This window comes from Tenrec ecaudatus, chromosome 1 (assembly GCF_050624435.1).
Source record: "Tenrec ecaudatus isolate mTenEca1 chromosome 1, mTenEca1.hap1, whole genome shotgun sequence".
In the NCBI taxonomy this organism is placed as follows: Eukaryota; Metazoa; Chordata; class Mammalia; order Afrosoricida; family Tenrecidae; genus Tenrec; species Tenrec ecaudatus.
The window spans coordinates 201051498-201073391 of record NC_134530.1 but is presented as its reverse complement, the minus strand read 5'-3'; the positions used below and the strand labels follow the sequence as shown (position 1 = coordinate 201073391).

Below are 21894 nucleotides of genomic sequence, written 5' to 3'. Positions count from 1 at the left end.
TGCCAGCACATCAGAACCACCAACAGCTAATATCAAGCCAACCCCTGTTGTGTCTACTCCCAGTAAAGTAACTGCTGCAGCTATGGCTGGAAATAAATCAACACCCAGGGCTAGTATACGCCCAATGGTTACACCTGCAACTGTTACAAATCCCACAACTACTCCAACAGCTACAGTGATGCCCACAACACAAGTGGAATCACAGGAAGGTGAGTGAAATTAATACAGATCTTAATGTTTCTAAGAGAATGCCTCCTGGGATGCCTAAGTGCAGCAAATTAACTTCCTTCCTCCCTCCCTTCTCTCCCTGTTTCTTTCCTTTTTCCCTGCTTCTCATCCTTTTATTGATGAAGCAGCGGGAAAGTAAATACACCCCTTAGTATATTCAAGCTCATTGTTATCAGTGTCAACGCTGGCTCCTAGCAATACCATAGGACAAAGTAAAAGCACCCCTATTTGTTTCTGAGACTCTTAATTTGTCACGAGAGTAAAACGCCTTCTCTTTAATGACTGGTCTGGCGGTTTCGAACTGCTGTCCTTGTGATTAGCCCAATGCCTAACCACTATACCACTGGGGCTCCTTCATATTAGTATAGGGTATGTTTTTTTAGGGCTACACTTAAGTCCATGAAAAAGTGAAAAATCCTGCTAAATTATTGGTCAACTTGACCCTACTTTATCACCACATAGTCTATTTTCTCCACTTAGTTACTCATGGCAGGAACTGCTTTCTATTTTACTCATTTGTGCTCATTCCTTTTCCCCCCCTCTGGATTAAGCTCAACAACAAGAATCATTTTCAGTTGTTCCCAACCCCAACATAGGTGTTCAGCTTTGTTAAATGGATGAGCATTTCCACACATTCTTTTTTTTTTCAGCTATGCAGTCAGAAGGGCCTGTGGAACACGTTCCAGTTTTTGGAAGCACAAGTGGATCTGTTCGTTCTACTAGTCCTAACATCCAGCCTTCCATCTCTCAACCCATTTTAACTGTTCAGCAACAAACACAAGCTACAGCTTTTGTGCAACCTACGCAACAAAGTCATCCTCAGATGGAGCCTACAAATCAAGAGATTTCTGCAAACATAGTAGAAGTTGTTCAGAGTTCACCAATTGAGCGGCCTTCTACTTCCACAGCAATTTTTGGCACTGGTAAACTATTTTTTAAATGAGCATACTATATCTCTGGAGTATAACTTGAATGTACATGTTTCCTCCCAGATATTAGAGTGCGTGAATGAATGTATTAATAAGGTTTTATTTCATGTTTTTTACTAAATTGTTGTCTCATGTTTATCATTGAGATCATGCTTTCACTCTTGTTATATTTGGAAAGATTTTAAAGGTGTTACAACCCATGACATTTATAACTTAATGAAGGTCCTAAGTAAGTACCAAGGCAAGGTCACATAACTCTCTTCAAATAGGAGCATACATTGTAAATTGTTTTATCCAAGAAATCCTAGGTTTTATAAAACTGTCAAAGGCTCTGTCTGATTTGTGAGTAACATATAAGGGGCCTTCACAAAGTTGTGGAGAATTGGAATTAAAATATAATGGGATTTTTTCTATCATCTTTTTTGAATCTTCTCCGTGTGGCACAATGAATTTGTTATGTACTGTAAATGATGCCTGCCTTTCTGAAGCAAAGATAGGTTGATAACTGTTGATTCAGCAAGGATAAGTTAGAGTGATGAAAGTTTTTATCCAAAGCTTGATTGATTACATTTTAATTTACACAATTTAATGTTATTGCTTAGTTAAATAACCACACTAGCTAGTAAACAGTCTTTTAAGAATTATCTTTTATCTAAATTATCATTCTCTAGTTCAAGATTTAAATGATCTCATTTCAAAGTTTCAGCAACCCCTAGTTCTTCTTTGCCAAAACGTACACGTGAAGAGGAGGAAGATAGTACCATAGAAACATCAGACCAAGTGTCTGATGATGCAGTGGAAATGCCTGTTTCAAAGAAGCTGAAAAGCGTTACACCTGTAGGACCTGAGGTAGGTAGAGTTTCCTGTTGTGGTTGCTATTGCTGCTTATTGTTACTTACACAGTACAATTTACAATATTTTCGATATTTTGATATTGACCTGTTTGGATAAACATTTAATTATTTGGAAACTTGTTGAAATTACTACATTTCTACTCAGAACAGAGGTGTTGTTGCTATTGGCAACAAACGGGGTTTATATTTTTAGTATGTAATTTTAACTAAATTTGTTCTTTTCAATTAAAAAGTAATTACAAAGCTTGAAATTGCATTCTGCTTCAAAGGTATCTTATGTTTGTTTGGTTGGTTTTCATTTCAAAGAATAAGGGATATTGTAGTCTTCTGGACATTTAAAACTATCAGTTATGTGTTTTCAGCATATATATGCGGATATAAGATTATATTACCTTTTTAAAATTAAATTGTAATGAATCAGGCTTTACTAATAAACATTGAGACAAATTGGTTGTATTAGCGTGCATTTATTAATATTTCAAAATTGGGTTTGTATGTAAAGAAGAAAGTGATTATATTTTGTGAATGAGCTAATTTTTTATATATAGTTTCATAAAGTTATAGGTAAATGTTTTATTAGGAAAACTGGTAATACAGATGAATCCTCACATGAATTCATGAAAAAAAATGACGTGTATTATGGTTCAGGAGGAAGTTATGGCAGAAGAAAGTACTGATGGAGAGGTAGAGACTCAAGTATACAACCAAGATTCACAAGATTCCATTGGAGAAGTAAGTAGAAACCTGCTTTGTATGTAACATCGTTGCTTTTGATGATTAGCTTGGCAAATGTAAACATAATTGGAAATTTTGTTTATTACTTTTATAATTAATGAAAAAGTATTAGAATTGACCAGTAAAGGTTCTTTCTTGTTTATCATGAGTAAGGATTATCCGCTGTTTTGATCATTTAGAAGGAAGGACAAAGTGATGTTTCAGTTCTGAGTTAAGATGAACTGTGTGACTGTAAACAGATCGCAAACTCTAAACTTCCCTTTTCTAACCTTTAGTAATAATAAAACTTGTGACTTTCTATTCTCTAAAAGCTTTGAGTCTTAACTCACAGGGCCAGTGTTAACTGTCTTACAGGGTCACTGAGTGAGAATTGACTCCCTGGCAGTTAGTTTTGTGTTAGTTTTTGACAAGGGTTAGTAAAAAGCATGCTGCCACTGAAGCTGCAGTCCCTGCATGCATGGGTTCATCTGAAATGGCTTACGCGTGTTTGTGTAATCAGTGAATGGCTGCAGACAATTCCTGGTCTTATTAGGGTGTCTTAAAAAAAATTTAATCAGACCCGAGGGGATTTGCCAAATCAGTTAAGTTCAGAGAAATCGATCATAAAGTTACAATAACTTGTTGTCTAGAATTGCAAAAGGGCGTCGTCTTGAACTGTTGACCTATTGTGGTTAGCATTCCAACTCATAGCCCACTATGAACTGCCAAATATTACCAACAACACCACTGTGCCACGTCAATTCCAACTCATGGCCACTGTCAGTAGAACTGTGCTCCATGGGTTTTGTTTTTGTTTTCGTTTCTTTTTCCAATAGTTTTATTGGTACATAATTTACATATCCTACAATTCAATAGTTCAATAATATCAAGAAGTATACAATCATTATCACATTCATTTTAGAACACCCCCCTCCTCACACCACCACCCCCACTTCCCTGTTAAAATTCTTTAAAATGAATTGTGCACTCAAAATCATTTCTAATGCTCCCTCCCTATCACTTAAACCTCCCACCCCTACATTCTTTATAAACTCTTGTATTGGTTATTACCACTTTGCATTCACTCCTGTGCTTCACAAACCGGGAAACCCAATGGAAATAATAATAAATTAAATAAGGTGGTAAGGAAAAAGTAATAATAATATAAAGACCAAAGTTCAAATAATGAGTAAGAGGGAAAAGACCCCCGTCAACATTCAAGAAGCCAAGGAAGAGATTTCTGTCATGGAACAAGTAAGAGATACTTGGACTCAGAACAAATTCAAGTTGGTTCTGTAGGGAGGTCAACTGTCCAACTATCAAGTTCAGTCCAGCATAATCAAGTTAACAGTGGTCTCTGCCTGATAGTAAGCCTGTTAGAGTTTGCAATGAGTGTAGATTTTGAAAGTAAATCTCTAGATTACTCTAGACTTCGTACCTCCCACATGAAGTAGGAAAACGTTTCTATGGCTCAAAAATGCCATTTGACTTTTCATTCCTCCCTTCCAGCACTATCTGCTGAATGTGTAACAGTTTCTGATAATGAAGCAGATGTTCTTTATAAGTTGCTTTTTCTGAACTCTAAGCATGTCAATGATGCACTTTTAAAATTGTACTATGACTTGCTCAGTTTTTCCATTGTGGTAACTTAATTTTGTGGGGGGGGGGGTTAATTTTTTATTTAATAAATCTTTTTTTATTGGGGCTCATACAACTCTTATCACAATCCATACATACATCAATTGCGCAAAAGCACCCTTATACATTCGTTGCCCTCGTCATTCTCAAAATTTGCCTTCCACTTGCGTTCCTGGAATCAGCTCGGTTTCCTTTTTTCCCCCCTCTTCCTCCCTCCCCGCTCCCCCGATCCCCCTGTTCCCTTAATAGCTTATAAATAGTTTTTTATCTTATCTTACACTGCCGGGCGTCTCCCCTCACCCACCTTCCCATCGCCCATCTCCCAGAGAGGAGGTTACACACAGATCTCCAAGATCGGTTCTCCCTTTCTACACCCCCTTCCCTCCTGATGTCGCCACTCCCACTGCGGGTGTTGAGGGGTTCATCTGTTTTAGATTCCCTGTGTTTCCAGATCCCTACTGCACCGCTGTACATCCCTCTGGTATAACCAGGTCCGCAAGGTAGAAATGGGGTCATAATTGGGAGGGGAGGAAGTGTTCAAGAACTAGAGGAAGGTTTTGAGTTTCATTGTTACTACACGGAACCCTGAGTGACTCACCTCCTCCCCACTACCCCTCTGCAAGGGATGTCCAGCTGTCTACAGATGGGCATTAGGTCCCCATCACGCACTCCCCCTCATTCACGGTGATGTGATTCCCCCCCACCCCCCGCCTTTGTAGTTTGAGACCTGGTCTCCTCTGCCCTTCACGATCACCCATGTTGGTGTGTTGCTTCCGTGTGGGCTTTGTTGCTTCTGGGCTAGATGGCCGCTTGTTTGCTTTCAAGCCTTTAAGTCCCCAGAAGCTATATCTCTCAGAAGCCGGGCACCATCTGCCTTCTTCACCACACTTGCTTATGCACACATTCGTCTTCAGCGTTTATGTGAGGAAGGTGATCACACAATGATTGTTTTTGTTCCTTGGTGTCTGCTACCTGGTCCATTCAACACCTTGTATTCGCTTAGGCCGTGTGCTTCTTCTCTGTGGGCTTTGTTGCTTCTGAGCTAGATGGCCGCTTATTTGCCTTAAAGCCTTTAAAACCCCAGATGCTATATCTTTTTGATAGCCGGGCACCATCAGCTTTCTTCACCACGTTTGCTTACACACACGTCTGTCTTCAGTGATCATGTCTGGAAGGTGGGTATCATGCAATGACCATTTAGCTGGGCGAGGTGCTATTGTATTGAGGAAGTGTGCACAAGGAGGCCCAATGTCCACCGGCTACCCTACTACTGAACCTATAAATATATGCACAAAAGTCTATTTCCCCCATAATCATAAATATATTTACATATGTACATGTTTGTATTTAGGCTTTTCTGTATGCCCTTTGCCTCCTACTCCTTTCCTCTATTTCCTTATGCTTTCCTCCTGTCCCACTACCATGTTCAGCCTTCATTCTGGTTTCAGTAATTCCTCTCAGTTACCTTGTCCTTGGTCACTCCCTACCAGTCCTCCCATCCCCTCCCTCCTCTGGTTTTGAACCACTCGCTGTTCCCTTGTCTCTGTGTTGGCCAACACCGCCTCCCTTCCCCTACCTCCCATGCTCTCATGTCCCTCCAGGACCATTGGTCCTGTTATTTTCTTCTTACATTGTTTGTCCAGTCTATCTTGTCTAGGTGGACCTGCTGATAAAGTAATATGTGCATACAAATGCAGATGACTTGACAGCGCCTAAGTGGCACATAGTGGTAACATAATCTTTTATGAATAACTTAGTTTATACAGCATTGTTGTTGCCTTGTATAAAAAATAATTTATTGTGTGCTTAAGTCAAAAGCAGACATTTAACTATTTATAGACAAAAATCAGAAATAAGGTTAAAATTATAGTTTATCTCGGTGACTAACAATAAAATTATGAGCAATGATATTAACAAATGAATTATTCTAATATCTGATGTCTTATATGTAATAAAAGAAGCTATAAACAAAGTAAAAATTTGTAGATAAGTATCTTTAATAATGCAGTACGTCATAATTCTCTAGACCTGATCCAAGCAATATACCTTTTAATTTTTTATTTTATGTGTAAGCAAAAGCACTTTTATAAATGTGATTTGAAGTTTTAAAACTGTGTATCTTCTCTTGAAAAACCAAATACCACCTTTACTGCTGATAAGAAATTCAGTGAAAACCAGATATTTTAAAATAGATATAATATTAGAACAATTTGGCTCTAGAGAGACTTCCCAAGATCTGTTACACACCTGGTTAGTTTGATCAAAGGAATTGTTGTGCTTTGGAAACTATTCTAGTTGCAATACTAATCATGGATACACTTAACTTCATCTGACCTTAGCCTTTGGTGGCTATACAGATCCTGCATGGAAGCTAATCATATAGTTGTAAATCTGATAGCTTTAATGTCTAAGATTTGAAAAGCTCACTACTGAGTCAGTTCCTCTGCATAGCAGCCCAGAGGACAAGGGAGAATTACTCTGGGTTTCGGAGACTCTTCACTCTTTACGGAAGCAGAAAGCCTCATCTGTCCCCTTCAGAGCAGTTGGTGGTTGGAACTGCCAGTTTTGTGGTTATTACAGTACACAGCCACTATTCCTCCAGGCTTCCAAATGTATAGAATAGTCATCCATTTGGTTTTTTTTGTTTTGTTTTTTAATGTGTACATGTAAGGAATGATTTTTTTCATAGACAGTAATAATGATTTTTTAACCATTTTATTGGGAACTAATACAGATATCATATCATTCCATAGTTCAGTCACATCAAGCAGTGTTGTACCATTCCTACCACAATCAGTTCCAAAACATTCTTTTTTTAAAACTCCTTGATTGCACCTCTCCTTGACATCCCTCCCCCCCTAGTGTATCCCGTAGGAATCCTTTTTCTATTTGTTATCACTGTATGTTTCATCAATCGTGGGTTTCATATACTGAACAACAGAAAAACATACAACAAAAATTCAAGAGGGTTATCCCCAATGACAAAATACATCAGAGATAAACCCTCCAACACGAAAAATAAAACAAAAAAATGTTCAAAACCAGATTGGCTCAATGTGCATTAAGGGGTGGGTCAACTGACAAGACTTTAACCTTTCAAGTCAGCTTTATCATTTGATCGCCTATAGTTATCTCTCTAATGCACTGTGTGGTAAACGAATTCTTCCAATCCTTCTCATTCTATTTATTATGGGTAGAGGGAAATCACCAGAAGCTTATTTCCTGTGTAAATCTCAGAAATATATCTTCGGCTTCCACTGTCTTCCTTAGCCTTCTCCAAACCAGAATCTCACAATTTAGGCTCTGATACTATTCCCTTCTTTGGCTTCGTAGTACGTGATAAACAATCCTTCAGTGATTTGTTTTATCTAATGTTTTACAGATTATTTCTGGTTTAAGGGGAATTAAACATTGTACAGATTCCAGAGAATTTTTTCTCACTGATCTGCAACTATACTGTCTGCTAATCACATTGACTGTTGAAAGCACTTGAAATAAAGCTAGTTTATATTGAGATATTCTGTAAATCATGATATACACATCACATTATTTAAAGACATGGGTATGGGGGAAAACACAGTAAAACATTTTGGTTATAATTCTACATGTATTACATATTTAAATTACATTTAGAATATATTGTCTATGTCTATTAAAATTGAAAGTTATTATACCAGCTTTTTTAAAGATTTTATTTCTGAACATCTATTACTGATTTTTCAGCTTTTAGAAAAAAGTCTAGCTACTAGAAAATTTTAAAGTACTATGGAATTCACATTGTGACTCAGTATATCATCTGTTGTATTGAGCCACAGTATCCACAACTGGTTGTTTGAACACACAACAAGCTTCTGTGTGTGTGTTCACATCTCTTTATTGAACTATTACCCATATTGATTTATATCATTATTCATGTCTTCTATGGGGTATGTACTAATCCCAACTGTTTATTTTCTTCAGCATATATTTCCAATTCTACTTTTGAATAACAAATTTCTAGTAATAAAATTTTACTAGCATATTCTTTTGATCTATGGTATGCTTGATATATATAGAATTCTTTAATGACAATGAGTTTCGGTTTTTTGATAACTACTTGTTTTTATTTCTTTCTTAAAAGGGAGTCGCTCAGGGAGATTACACGCCCATGGAAGACAGTGAAGAGACTTCTCAGTCCCTGCAGATAGATCTTGGAACCCTTCAATCAGATCAGCAAACAACTTCATCCCAGGATGGTCAAGGCAAGGGGGATGATGTCATTGTTATTGACAGTGATGATGAAGAAGAGGATGACGATGAAAATGATGGAGAACATGAGGTGAATTTTGTTTGAATTCCAGTAATATTTTTTAAATGTTAGATGAAAATGCTCAGATTTTTGCGTCTAGTAAAACATGATCCAGTAAATTCTGATTCCCTGTTAATTTAAAAAGATTATTTTGCTTTTCTGTTTTCTTGATTGATTCTGAAATTAACATTTTATGAAATTGGAACATAAAGCTAGTAGTGGAAAACGCTAGTTCTTTATTATGATTGCTAAGATCTTTAGAATGTATTCTGAAGTATAATTAATCATAGATCTTATTGCTAAATGAACATGATTTTATTTGCTTCTGGAAATAAAAATCATTAAATTTATTTTTTTTTCACTTTTCAAAATGTTTTGTCATACAATTCAATAGGTCAATCATATTTGAAAGAGTTGTACAATCATCACAATCATACTCACTTTTACTAGCTCCCCACTTTCCCCCTATATCCCCTGCCATACCCCCAAGAAACCATTAATCTAGTTACTGTCTCTCTAGATTTACCTATGATGGATTTCATAGACAGAAAAGTATACAAGAAAACGACCAAACCAATCAACCAAACCCAAGATCAAGAACAAACTAAAACTGGGAAAAGTCACCTAGTCTCCTCCCTCTCAGTAACTTGTGTGTAGAGTCGTACTGGCTGCATTCAAATTCCAGCTTATTCCTTCTGAGCTATAGTACTGTATCTCTCTGTACCTCACTTTCCTCCTCTGTATCTCAGTCTATTTTTTTCTTTTTAATCATTTTATTAGGAGCTCATACAACTCTTTTCACAATCCGTATATCATTTGTGCCCAGCATATTCGTACATGTGTTGCCATCATCATTCTCAAAACACCTGCTTTCTATTTGAGCCCTTGGTATCAGCTCCTCATGTTTCCCCTCCCTCTCCACTCCTCCCTCCCCCCGAGCCCTTAATAATTTATAAATAATTGTTTTTTATCATGACTTACACCATCCGACGTCTCCCTCACCCAGTTCTCCGCTGTCTGTCCTCCTGGGAGGAGGTTATATGTAGACCTTGTCATCTGTTCCCCCTTTCTCCCTCCACCCTCCCGATATCACCACTCTCACCACTGATCCTGAGGGGTTCATCTGTCCTGGATTCCCTGTATTTCCAGTTCTTATCTGTGCCAGTGTGCATCTTCCGGTCCAGCTGGTTATGTAAGGTAGAATTGGGACCATGATAGTGGAGGGGAGGAAGCATTTAAGAACTAGAAGAAAATTGTATGTTTCATCGTTGCTACACTGCACTTTGACTTGCTCATCTCCTCCCGCAGCCCTTCTGCAAGGGAATATCCAATTTCCCCCAGATGGGCCCTGGGTTCCCACGCTGCACCTCCCCCTCATTCACAGTGCTATGATTTTTTTTTTTTTTTTGGTCTTTGATGCCTGATACTTGATCCCTTCGATGATTTCTCATCTCACAGGCTGGTATGCATTCTCCATGTGGGCTTTATTTTGTCTCAGTTAGATGGCCCCTTGTTTTTCTTCCAGCCTATAGGACCCAGATTCTATATCTTTTGATAACCGGGAACCATCAGCTTTCTTCACCACATTTGCCTGTGCATCTGCTTTGTCTTCAGCATTTGTGTCGGGGTAGGCTGGTGTGCTTCTTCCATGTGGGCTTTGTTGTTTTTTAGCTAGATGGCCGCCTGATTGTCTTCAAGCCTTTAAAGCCCCTGATGCTATATCATGTGATTGCCGGGCACCATCAGCTTTGTTCGCAACTTTTGCTTTTCCACCCACTTTGTCCTCAGAGATCGAGTCTGGACAGGCCGGTGTGCTTCTTCCAAGTGGGTTTTGTTGTGTCACAGCTAGATGGCTGCTTGTTTATCTTCAGGTCCTTAAGACTTCAGGTGCTGTATCTTTTGGTAGCTGGGTACTATCAGCTTTCTTTACCACATTTGCTTGTGCACCCATTGTCATCAGCGATCGTACCAGGCAGGTGAGCATCTCAGACTGCCGAATTGTTAGAGCAAAGTGCTCTTGTGTTGAGGGAATACTTGAGCAGGAGCCCACTGTCCATCTGTTTCCTTAATACTCAACCTATAAATTTATGTATATAGATCTATTTCCCCCTTGTCATAGATCAATATATTTACATCTTTATATGTCTGTATTTAAGTCTCTGTGACTACCTTCTGCCTCTTAGTTCTTTCCTCTGTTTCTTTGTACTTTCCTCTTGTCCCACTATAATGTTCTGCCTTCATTTGGGTTTTAGGAATTCCTCTCGGTTACATTGCCCTTGATCCAGCCCTGCCAGACCTCCCACAGCCTTCTTGACACTGATTTTGGATCCCTTGTTATTCCCTTGTCCCTGAGCTTGTCAACACCCTCTTCTTTTCCCCCGCTTCCCCTATCCCCATGTCCCCCCGAACTGTCATCCTGTTGTTCTCTCTTCTGGCTTGAGTATTCCGCCTATCCCTTCCAGGTAGACATGCTATGTACTATCACAAGATTGAGTACCATGAAGCAACAACAGAAAGTAAAACAATAGCAACAACACACATACACACAAAAAGTATGAATAGTTCAGGGTCTATTTGTTTTCCTTCACAGGTGCTTTCCAGTCACGCCTGATGGGGTGCCATGCCCTGGCACCGCCTCTATCCCTGGGGACTTCATTGCTCTGCTTTCCCCGCCGCTCTGCTGCATGCCCCCAGGCCATGCCCCCTGTTTAGAACGCTTATTGGTTCTTTATGTAATGGTCCCTTGAGCATTGTATAGTGTCCATCCTTACCTCTTTCTATGGTTTGCACTTTGAGGTCGATTTTATCTGAGATTAGGGTTGCAACCCCTGGTTTTTTTGAATTAGAGTTTGCCTGGTATTTCTCCAGCCTTTGATTCTCAGCCTGTTTTTATCTGTAATGTTGAGATGTGTCTCCTGTAGGCAGCAGATCGAGGGTTTGAGTTTTCCAAGCCAGTCTATTAGCCTCTGCCTCTTAAGGCCGGAGTTCGAACCATTAATATTCAGGGTTATTACATCTATCTGTGGACCCTGTGATGTCATTTTATCTCTCTTGTGTTGGGTGTTTTCCTACCTCCTTTTCATTTCTGTGGGTTGTGCGTATGTGTGTTTGTGGTTCATTCTTGCCTTCTTTCCATCGTTGAGCCAGTCCTATCTTGGGGACTGTTTTCCCTTTGATGGTCTCTGGGTGGCAGTCTCTTGTATGTGCTTGGTGAGTGGTGTTCTTCTGCCCATACTGGGTCAGTGAGGCTCTTTTGTAGTGCTGGATTCCTTTTAGCGCATTCTTTGAGGTTTTCCTTCTCTGGGAAGACTGACTTCTCCCTCAATTTTGATAGATAATTTGGCTGGAGAGATTATTCTTGGGTTTGCATTATTTTCCTGCAATTTTCGGAATATGCTGCTCCACTGTCTCCTCTTCTTTTTAGTGTCTGCTGACAGGTCTGAGCATATTTTTATCTGCTTGCCTTTATGTGTGGTTGCCCATTTTTCCCTAAGTGGTCTCATAATTTTCTCCTTTTCCTCAAAGTTGGATAGTTTATCAACTATATGTCTTGGTGACTTCTGGGGATTCAGTCTAGCTGGCATTCTTTCGGCCTCCTGGATAGTTGCCTACTTTTCATTCATTAAGTTAGGGAAGTTTTCCTCCAAGCATTCCATCACTATTATGGATGCTTGTTTCCTTGATGTGCATTCCTCCGGCAGGCCGATAATTCTGATGTTCCTTCTCATAGTGTCAGATATAGCTCTGAGGTTTTCTTCAGCTTCTCTGATGGACTTGTTAGACTTTTTATCACATTTATTAATTTATGCTTATGAATCCTCTAGGTCACTGGTGCATTTCTCTGACTCCTCCATTCTCTGGGCGAGTTCGTGAGTTTGCTACTCGTTTTTGTTACCTCACCCTTTAACTCATATATTTCCCTTTGGTGTGGGGCTTAGTTTCCTCAATCATTTCATCCTTTTTCTAGAATGCTTCCCTCATGTCCTGTATGGCTCCATGCAGCATTCTGAAGATTTCTTTCTGTGGGAGATCAACCTCTGCTTTTTCTCTGACTGCTCTTAGGTCCAGATAGTCCTCTAGCACTGGATTTTGTTTCTCTTATTGAAACTGTGGAAGCAGCTTGCTGTTTTTTGGTCGATTTGTTGGAAATTGGTGCCATTTTCCCGGTGTCTCAGAGCCTTGGGCTCTCTCTTTGGGAGGTTGGTGTTGGTGTTTACACTGGTTGCCTTTAGCCAACTGTTTCGCGGGGTTGTGTTTCACCTTTGTCCTGCTGTCCCTCTCACCTTGGCCTGTGGTTTGTGCTACAGTCACCTTTAGGCCCCCTTAGGGTCTGTTTGCAGCTGTGCATGCTTCAGTCTGATAGAAAATATTGGCCCCAATGCAGGGGAGTGTATTTAGAGGATGGATTGGGAATTGGGTGATTGATCTGTTTCTGGCTAGGGGCACTTCCCTGAGCTAGGCAGAGGGGGGAGCCCGCCACCCCACAGCTGATTGCAGATGCACCGCTTGGAGCCCAAAGGGTGGGACAGAGTGAGCAGGGAGAAGGGCGGTGAGCAAGCCCCAATGGCTTGGGTTCCTTTGCCGCAGCTGCAGAAAGTTCTGCCCAACTTGGGTCCTCTGCCTGGCAGGCCTGAAGCCGTGTGGCAGGAGGATGGGGATCTCTGCGTGCGTGCGTGTGTGTGTGTGTGTGTGTGTGTGTCCCTGAGCGCGCACAGGCGTGCACGTCTATAGGAGTCGGGGGGGGGGTTCCCAGGGAGGGGGCTGGCCGACAGATGTGCAAGTAGTGCAGTGACAGGGCGAGCACCTCTGGCTGAGCCTTCTGAGCATGTGGCAGGTGATTGGCGTTTTGCGCGGAGCACTAATGCATGACCGCACCCTCTGGCACACCCCTCCTGGGAAAAGAGCAGCTGGTCTGGACCTCGAAGGGTGCCCGAATCTTCAGGGAGTGGGGAGTATGCCTGCTGGAGCATACACACAGACCCCGGACACCTGAGGCAGGTTAGGGTTACTGACTGGAGCGCCAAGGCGGGCGCAGTTTCAGCCGTGCACCTGGATGACCTGAGCGCCACACAAGAGACCACAGGTGTCTGTACGGAGCCCTGGCGATCAGGTGGGGGTCCACCTCTGGGTCCGAGAGATGCTCTGAGTGGTCTTGGGAATGGAACAGGCAGATTTGATATCCCTACTCCACCCCCAACTCTCCCCACTCACGGATCGCCTCGGAGCTCCTGGCGTGAGCTACCTATCTGGCAGCCATCTTCCTGGAGTCTCCCCTAAATTTCTTTTTATTTAAGAATTTGACTTATCTCCTTGCAGTCTATTTTAAGTGAAAATTTTCTGTTTAGTTTGGTGTTAACTTCTGTATTGACTTCTCATTTTTGACTTTTTCTTTTTCCTCTCAAAAAATCCATTTACTGTCTTCACTTTCACCTTTAAAATTGTTCTAATGAATCATTTGATACTAAAGTGCATTTAGGAGCTTTATCCTTTGAAAGCTCTCATGTGAACAAATTTCAGAATTGAATTGCAATTATCATTAAGCTTCACAGTTTTGATATCCGATGGGACAGAACTAATTCCATGCTTTCAGGATAACTCCTCTGATCAATGCTGAGTCAGTTCTCTTAAGTGTGATAACAAAATGTGCACATTTTGTGTACTATATCTTAGATCTTTATACTTGGGATTTTTTCTACTAGGATTATGAAGAAGATGAGGAAGAAGATGATGATGATGAAGACGACACAGGAATGGGGGATGAGGGTGAAGACAGTAATGAAGGAACTGGTAGTGCAGATGGCAATGATGGATATGAGGCTGATGATGCCGAGGTAACTGGCTAGAATTACCTCTTCTTTTTTTTTTTCTTTTGCTGCTGTTTCCTGGTCTGGCTTTTGGAGATAATCTATTTGCACTTTTTTTCCCTCCCTTTAATTTAGGGTGGTGAAGGAACTGATCCTGGTACAGAGACAGAAGAAAGTTTGGGTGGAGGCGAAAGTAATCAGAGAGCTGCTGATTCTCAGAACAGTGGTAAGATTATTTTAGTTTCAGAGGGAGGGGTTGGTTTTCTTTTGATATTTCTGGTAATATGATGTCGGTTTGTTTAACTGTCAATAAGAGATTGTCGTTTCTAGCTTTGTCACCATTCTCTATTAAAGTTTATCTTTGTAGTAATAACATACTGTCATTGAGTATTTATTGCCACATCAGATTGCTGTAAGGTTCAGATATTTTAAAATCTGCGGTGTGATAAATGGCATTTGTTATTGCTGTTCTTTTTAAATGGCAAGATTAAATCAGATGCCTAATAGCAGTAGCAGCATTTATAACCAGAAGAGGTCAGTCTAATCAAGCTTGATTTTTCAAAATGTGTGCACATTTGAGCTTTGCTGTGTTTTCATGGGAGGTGGGGTGTATTTTGATCAATGCATCTTTTACACTTGATCTTAGCCAAAAAGCTGAGAAGTGATTAAATTTTTATGGGAGCAGACAGTCTTTTTGTCTCCCACTGAGCAGCAGGTGAGTTTGAACTGCCAACCTTCAGTTAGTGGTCCACTGTGTAGCCCACTTCGCCACCAATGCTTATCTTTTAATAAATATTTGGGAAAAAGTAACCAGATGACTTCTGAAAAGTTGCAGTCGTTAATGGTTTATGAAAATCATAGAAAATGATTTCATTTTAGAAAATGTTTTTTAAATGTGATTTAAAGAATTAGCAACTGTCTTGTAGAACTATTTGTTCTAGTTTTACAGATAACATTACACGTAACAATCAATAGTAGCAGATTAAAGCCAAATATGAGGGGATTTTAAAAAGTTCATGGAGATAAGGAATTGAAAAATAATGGAAATTTTTACAAACTTTTTGAAGCGCCTTCTATATTTACTCTAATAAAAAAAGGGTACACCTAGATTTCTAAGTAGGCAAGATATTAAAGGCATATGCTTATTTTTTTGAAGCGCTAAATCATATAATAATAGTATTCTCTGATTTTAAGAGAGATAAAATAAGGGAAGAAGGAGATCAATACTACTTTGCATTTGAGTAATGATATTTTATACAATTTTCTGCTAAACCATTTTTATGTACCCATGTAGTTGGAATATAGAGGGAGATATGCGCACATGCTCGCTACTGTGTTATTGTAATCTTTAATTATTCTCACTAAATGTTAAAAGTATTTTGAGGGCAACTGGTGAGTAGCTGTTTTTCCCAGATAATAGTGTATAATAGATGCGCATGAAATTTGTTAGAGACTTATTTGGGGGGTGTATATGGGAAGAATCAACCAAAAATAAATTTAAGTTGTGTAAGAATGTTGTGCTTGGCCAATAGCTACCAAAGGGTGTTCTAAACAGTTTGCCTTGAATTACTCTACTCTTAAAATAAATTTGTGAGATATAGTGATGAGTTTTAGTAAAAAAAAAAAAAAAAAATTACCGAAGATATAGTGACAAAAAGTGGTAGTGATAAGATTTAATTTACTGAGCTCTTTCTGTTATCCTATTTAGTTTTTTCATAGTAAGACAAAATTTTTTATTTCTTACACATAATACAGAAGATCCAGACCTCTTGGGAACTATTAAAATTTTAAATTTAGGAAAATCAAATTTAAAAGTGTTAATCCTAAGGCTTCTCCCCATTCTTCATTACCTCATTTAGATATTATAGTGAGATACAAGTGGTCTGAGTGGAAGGTATTTTGCCTGCTTTATTAAGGATGAATCATTATTTACTGAATGTTTATCATGTATTGGGATAGACTCAAAAAGTTTCAAGGACTTGCCCCAAACCACTCTGCGTATAGGTGCCATTATTGCTGGGTCCAAAGCCTGTGTTCTTTCCATCACACCTTGCTAGTTTCCTTTAGAAAATATTTATCACGGCTAGATTTGTTACTTTTTTGTAAACTTAGTGGTTCAAATAAAGCATCTATTTTCCTATAGGTGAAGGAAATTCAGGGACTGTAGAGTCTTCCTTTACCCAGGAGATTTCTAGAGAACAGCAGCCATCATCGGCATCCGAAAGACATACCCCTCGAGCACCTCAATCACCAAGACGTCCACCACACCCACTTCCCCCACGACTGACCATCCATGCCCCACCTCAAGAATTGGGACCACCAGTTCAGGTAATGGTCATTCTGAAAAGTGATCTCTAAAACATCTTGACATTTTCAGAGGCTAAGTGAACTTTTAATGTGTTTGGCATATGTTTATTTAATTATTTAGACGGAAGCTAGTGCCCGATTTCCTTTCCTTGGAAAATTAACTTTCATAAACTGGATAACCCTTAGAAAGACAAGGCTTTCTAGAGCTTGTATATGAAGTTGAATGAGTACAGTCATAGCCAATAAAAATATGGTCTTATATTTAAAGTTCAAAAAAAAAAGAGATTTTGTAGATTTTAAAATTTAGTAAAATGTATTTTAGCAGCTGACCAACATCTACTTTTGCATGTCTCTAAGATGTAGTTGGTTGTTTTTTTAAATAAGTGTACTTATCTTGCTTAACAGAACATTTTTTCTCATGTGCTCACAATCAGTATATTGGTTTCCACTTTTAAAAGTCATGAGGCACACATCTCCCAAGATGTAGCCTTCTCTTACTTAAAAGCTTTTGCTAGGAACCATACAAAGGCTGTACTGTCTAGCTTTGTTTCTGAGCCTGTAATACCCTGGTAGTTATTAAAACACAGTTGGTGAAGATAGCTTCATTTGAGAATATAAAACCCCAAGGAATTGTGTCTGTCTTAAAAAATAATCCCAAATGATCATTTAAGAATCCTCTAAACTTAAGCAAATGTGGTGATGAAAGCTGATAGTGCCCGTCTATCAAAAGATATAGCATCTGGGGTCTTAAAGGCTTGGAGATAAACAAGTGGCCTTCTAGCTGAGAAGCAACAAAGCCCACATGGAAGAAGCACACCAGCCTGTGTGATCACAACGTGTCAGCGGGATCACTTATCAGATATCACAGACACAGAGCAAAAAAATCATAATGTGAATGAGGGGTGGACTGCGGAGTGGAATCCCAAAGCCAATCTGTAGGCAACTGGACATCCCCTTACAGAAGGGCTGTGGGAAGGAGACGAAGCTAGTCAGGGTGTAGCATAGCAACGATGAAAAATACAACTTTCCGCTAGTTCTTTAATGCTTCCTTTACCCCCACTATCATGATCCCAGTTTTACCTTACAAATCCTGCTAGACCAGGGGATGTATGTACACTGGCACAGATAAGAACTGGAAACACAGGGAATCCAGGACAGAAAAACCTCCCCTCAGGACCTTTAATGAGAGTAGAGGTACCAGGAGGGTCAGGGGAAGGTGGGGTAAAGGGGAAACCAATCCAAGGACGTAAACTCCCTCCCTGGGGGATGGACAACAAAAAAGTATGTGAAGGGAGATGTTGGACAGTGTTAAGACATGACAAAATAATCATTTATAAATTATCAAGGTTTCATGAGGGAGGAGGGAGTGGGAAAGGAGGGGTAAAAATGAGCAGCTGGTACCAAGGGCTCAAGCAGAAAGCAAATGTTCGAGAATGGTGATGGCAACAAATGTACAAAATGTGCTTGGCACAATGGATGGATGGATGGATGGATTGTGATGAGTTATACTAGCCCCAATAAATGATTTTTAAAAGAAGGGAAAAAAGTCCTCTAAACTGAGAGACAGTTTAGCAAAAGTCATTACTGCTGATTGAGCACTGAAAGATCATTAAACCGTAAAATTCAAAAGGATACTCGCTAACAGGCGATAGGAATAAATAAGTTTATATATAAATAGGTTGGAACTGTTGGTTTTAATTTATGTAGAGTCTATAAAATTAATTTTTTTTACTGTTTAATGGTGACTTTTAAAGCCAGATTGGTAAATTGCTTTTGTTAGCTAATATTTAATTTTTCAGATGTGTGGGAAAATGGGCACTGTGGTAAACTCTGAGTAGGGTTGTCTGTCAGTTTGTAAAATCTCTTTGGCGAGCAGTTGGCTGCAGCCATCAAAATATGAATTTGGATAGATACCTTTTCACACAGTAGTCCTTTTGATCATTTATTTTACAGGAAAACAAGCAAAGGAATATGTGTCAACATTTATCATAGTGAAAATATTAAGTCAACCTTATAAGCTGTATGTGTGTGGCCACCACATTTTGGGGGGGGGGGAGGGGGAAGCGGGGGAGAATACACAGTCATTTAAAGCAAAATTTACATTTATATATAAATATACGCAATGTTGTGTATGTAGATGTGAATGATGGGCAAGGGGGCCTGGGAACCTAGGCTTCACCATGTGCTTCAATGTTGGATTTTTTAGTGTGACCTTCTATATCCTGAGTATTAGTTGTCTGCGTTTTCTGTTACAGAGATTGTACATGGTCTTTAGCTAAATATGAAATTACATATTAGAAGATAATCAAACATTTTGTGTAAAAGTAGAACTAAAAGCTAATGAAATTTTTCTACAATGCTTTTTAAAGCCATCTTATAACATTTTAGTAATATTTTTACTAGCATAATAACCTACTTTTATTAATAGCTGGAATTTTTGTGCTTTGCTAATCCCAAAAAATTAACGTAATAATTTTCTTGGCATAGAGAATTCAGATGCCTCGGAGACAATCTGTGGGACGAGGGCTTCAGTTAACTCCAGGAATAGGTGGCATGGTAAGTACTTAGTTTTCATGAAAAATGGTACATTTTTCAGCAACTATTTGTATCTTACAGGGGTCCTCAAACTTTTTAAACACGGGGCCAGTTGGAGGGTTGGACTATAGTTTTAAAAAAAAAATGAACAAATTCCTATGCACACTGCACATACCTTATTTCGAAGTAAAAAAAAAAAACGGGGCAAAAACACCCAGCAGGACAGATACATGTCCTCCGCAGGCTGCATGTGGCCCATGGGCCGTAGTTCGAGGACGCCTGGTATAATGCATACATTTGCCTGCCATGGTTATTGAGCTTTTGTTTTCTGTTTCAGCAGCAGCATTTTTTTGATGATGAAGATAGAACAGTGCCAAGTACCCCAACTCTTGTGGTGCCACATCGTACTGATGGATTTGCTGAAGCAATTCAGTAAGTTAAGGAGAAAGAAACATAGTGTGACTAATTTAATTCCTCCCATTTCCCTACTAGCTTAATGATTATTGTTGACTCCTATACTGTATAGTAGAGGTATATAGCACTTGGGGTAGAACTGAGGATGATTCCTGTGGGAAATTATACAGACACTAATGAAATGCAATTACTTCATCAATAATTTAAAATTAAAAGGTTGTATAGCCATGCATTTGAATTATGGTGCTAGCAAAGAATGTTGAAAGTACCATGGACTGCCTAAAGAACAAGCAAATCAATCCTGGAAGAAGTACAGCCAGAATGCTACACAGAGGCAAGGATGGGCGAGCGTATTTTTTTAGGTTTCAAGGAACTATCCAAAATTGTGGACCACACAATTTGAAGCATAGTTGAAGAGGGCTCAAGGATCTTCCTCAAGAGGACTGTTGTATGTGACCCCCCCAAAGTGTAACCCCTTAACCCAAACTCACTGCCATTGAGTTGATTTCGACTCATAGTGATCCTGTGTAGGGGTCAATATTTATGGAACCAGGTAGCCTCATGCCTCCTGAGGTGTTACTGATAGAATTGCTGGGTTTATCCCACAGCACCACTGGAGCTCCTTCCTGAAAGTCTGGAAACTTAACTAACGTAGTATTGAAGAGTTACTGGAGATGTATATAGCCCATAAGGATTCGCAACTGTCTAGCTAAAAGAGGACAGGGTAAAGAGATAATTCTGAGTTTTGCATTCTAGATTGTGTGCTGGAAGATGGATGATAGTGTAGTTAAAACAAGAAAAGAACGAAAAAACAAGTTTCTAGCCATCATATCATTTTTATAGGCTTTGGGAGTCATCATTTGAATTCATAAAATTATGCCAGCGAGAGGACTGGATTTGTCTGTGATCAAACAGTTGATGAAAACTGAGACAAAACTTTGTTAAGTTTCAGTTGTCTCCAGTATGTCTGTATACAGATGTCTAGCAAATATCAAGGAACTGTGAGCTATAGCATGCACATTATTTATGTGAACGTGCTATTAAGTTTTCATGTTATTGACTTCATTCCCCCACCCCCAGTATCCATTAATGTTAAGTCTTCATCTTGGTGCCTTTTGAATTGGAGATTTGCTTTCTAGCAACAGACCCTTACAAGTCAGCCATTGAGCTTTTGAAGCGATCTCTCCCTGCAGGATTCCTTCCCTGCCCTGCAAACCACTTTCTCCAACGCAGGAAGAAATCACTGCCCCCTGCTCATCAAGGTGGCCAGTCTCAGCCCAGGAGATACATTGTGTGTCCACCACAGATTAGAGCGGCCACTTGAATGGATGAGCTGACTTAATGCACTCACAGCCAGTGTTCAGACCATTTGAATCTCCCGGGTGTGAGAGCTATGGGTGCAAAGGGTGGTAATAGATTCCTCAATCCAATGAGAGAAGTCAGACTAGCCCTATAGGATTCTTGGGAGTGTCAGGATGTCCATACCTGAGCCATTCTACTGCCTGGCTTTAATTGTAGCTGGCACCACTAGACCCATGCTCATGGGACCAGTAGCCTCCACCTGTCAACAAATCAGCATGTTATCCACACACAGCCCTCTGTCCAGCCCTCTGCCTGTCTCTAGCATAGTGTAGCTGGACACAGATCACTATAAGAAATTCGCTCTACTCCCCTTCAGCCTGGCCATAAATTACCTCAAAGCAAATACACAATCTCAGGTGTTTATATTCTTAATGTTGTGGTAATAACCAAACTTGATCTGAGATTTCTTAACCCTTGGTTCCTTTCATTTTACTAATATGCTCAAAATTCACATTGATTCTTTATAAGGTAATTTTGCTATATCTGTTTTACAAATGTCAAGTTTGTGAAAAACTGAAGGTGTCTTCATATATGCATGCACAGGATTTTTGTGAGTGTGTTATTTAGGAGTGGGGATTTGGTAGACAGGGTAACTTTAAAATTTGTATTAAATTTTTATTCATTTAGTTCCCCACAAGTTGCTGGTGTTCCTAGATTCCGGTTTGGTCCCCCTGAAGATATGCCACAAACGAGTTCTAGTCACTCTGATCTCGGCCAGCTTGCTTCTCAAGGAGGTAAATTGCTGAGTAAACCCATAGGTTACCTAGGTTTATCTGCATTTTATATTTTCTCTGATGTGATTTTTTTTTGTTTAAGTAAAT

At 39.5% G+C, this 21894-nt stretch overlaps 1 protein-coding gene across 2 annotated transcripts in view; it reads left to right on the top strand.

The window, feature by feature from the left end:
• The window catches only part of TPR (translocated promoter region, nuclear basket protein), a 68188-nt gene that overhangs the window by 41376 nt on the left and 4918 nt on the right, over positions 1–21894 (top strand). The window contains exons 37-47 of one of the 2 annotated variants that reach the window (XM_075528432.1): positions 1–209; positions 879–1151; positions 1858–2006; positions 2660–2743; positions 8484–8681; positions 14351–14482; positions 14591–14681; positions 16599–16783; positions 19250–19318; positions 19638–19729; positions 21701–21807. In XM_075528432.1, coding sequence (XP_075384547.1) covers positions 1–209; positions 879–1151; positions 1858–2006; positions 2660–2743; positions 8484–8681; positions 14351–14482; positions 14591–14681; positions 16599–16783; positions 19250–19318; positions 19638–19729; positions 21701–21807 — 1589 coding nt within the window. Of the gene's footprint in view, positions 210–878; positions 1152–1857; positions 2007–2659; positions 2744–8483; positions 8682–14350; positions 14483–14590; positions 14682–16598; positions 16784–19249; positions 19319–19634; positions 19730–21700; positions 21808–21894 lie in introns of both variants that reach the window. The other variant, XM_075528426.1, reaches the window with a different exon arrangement.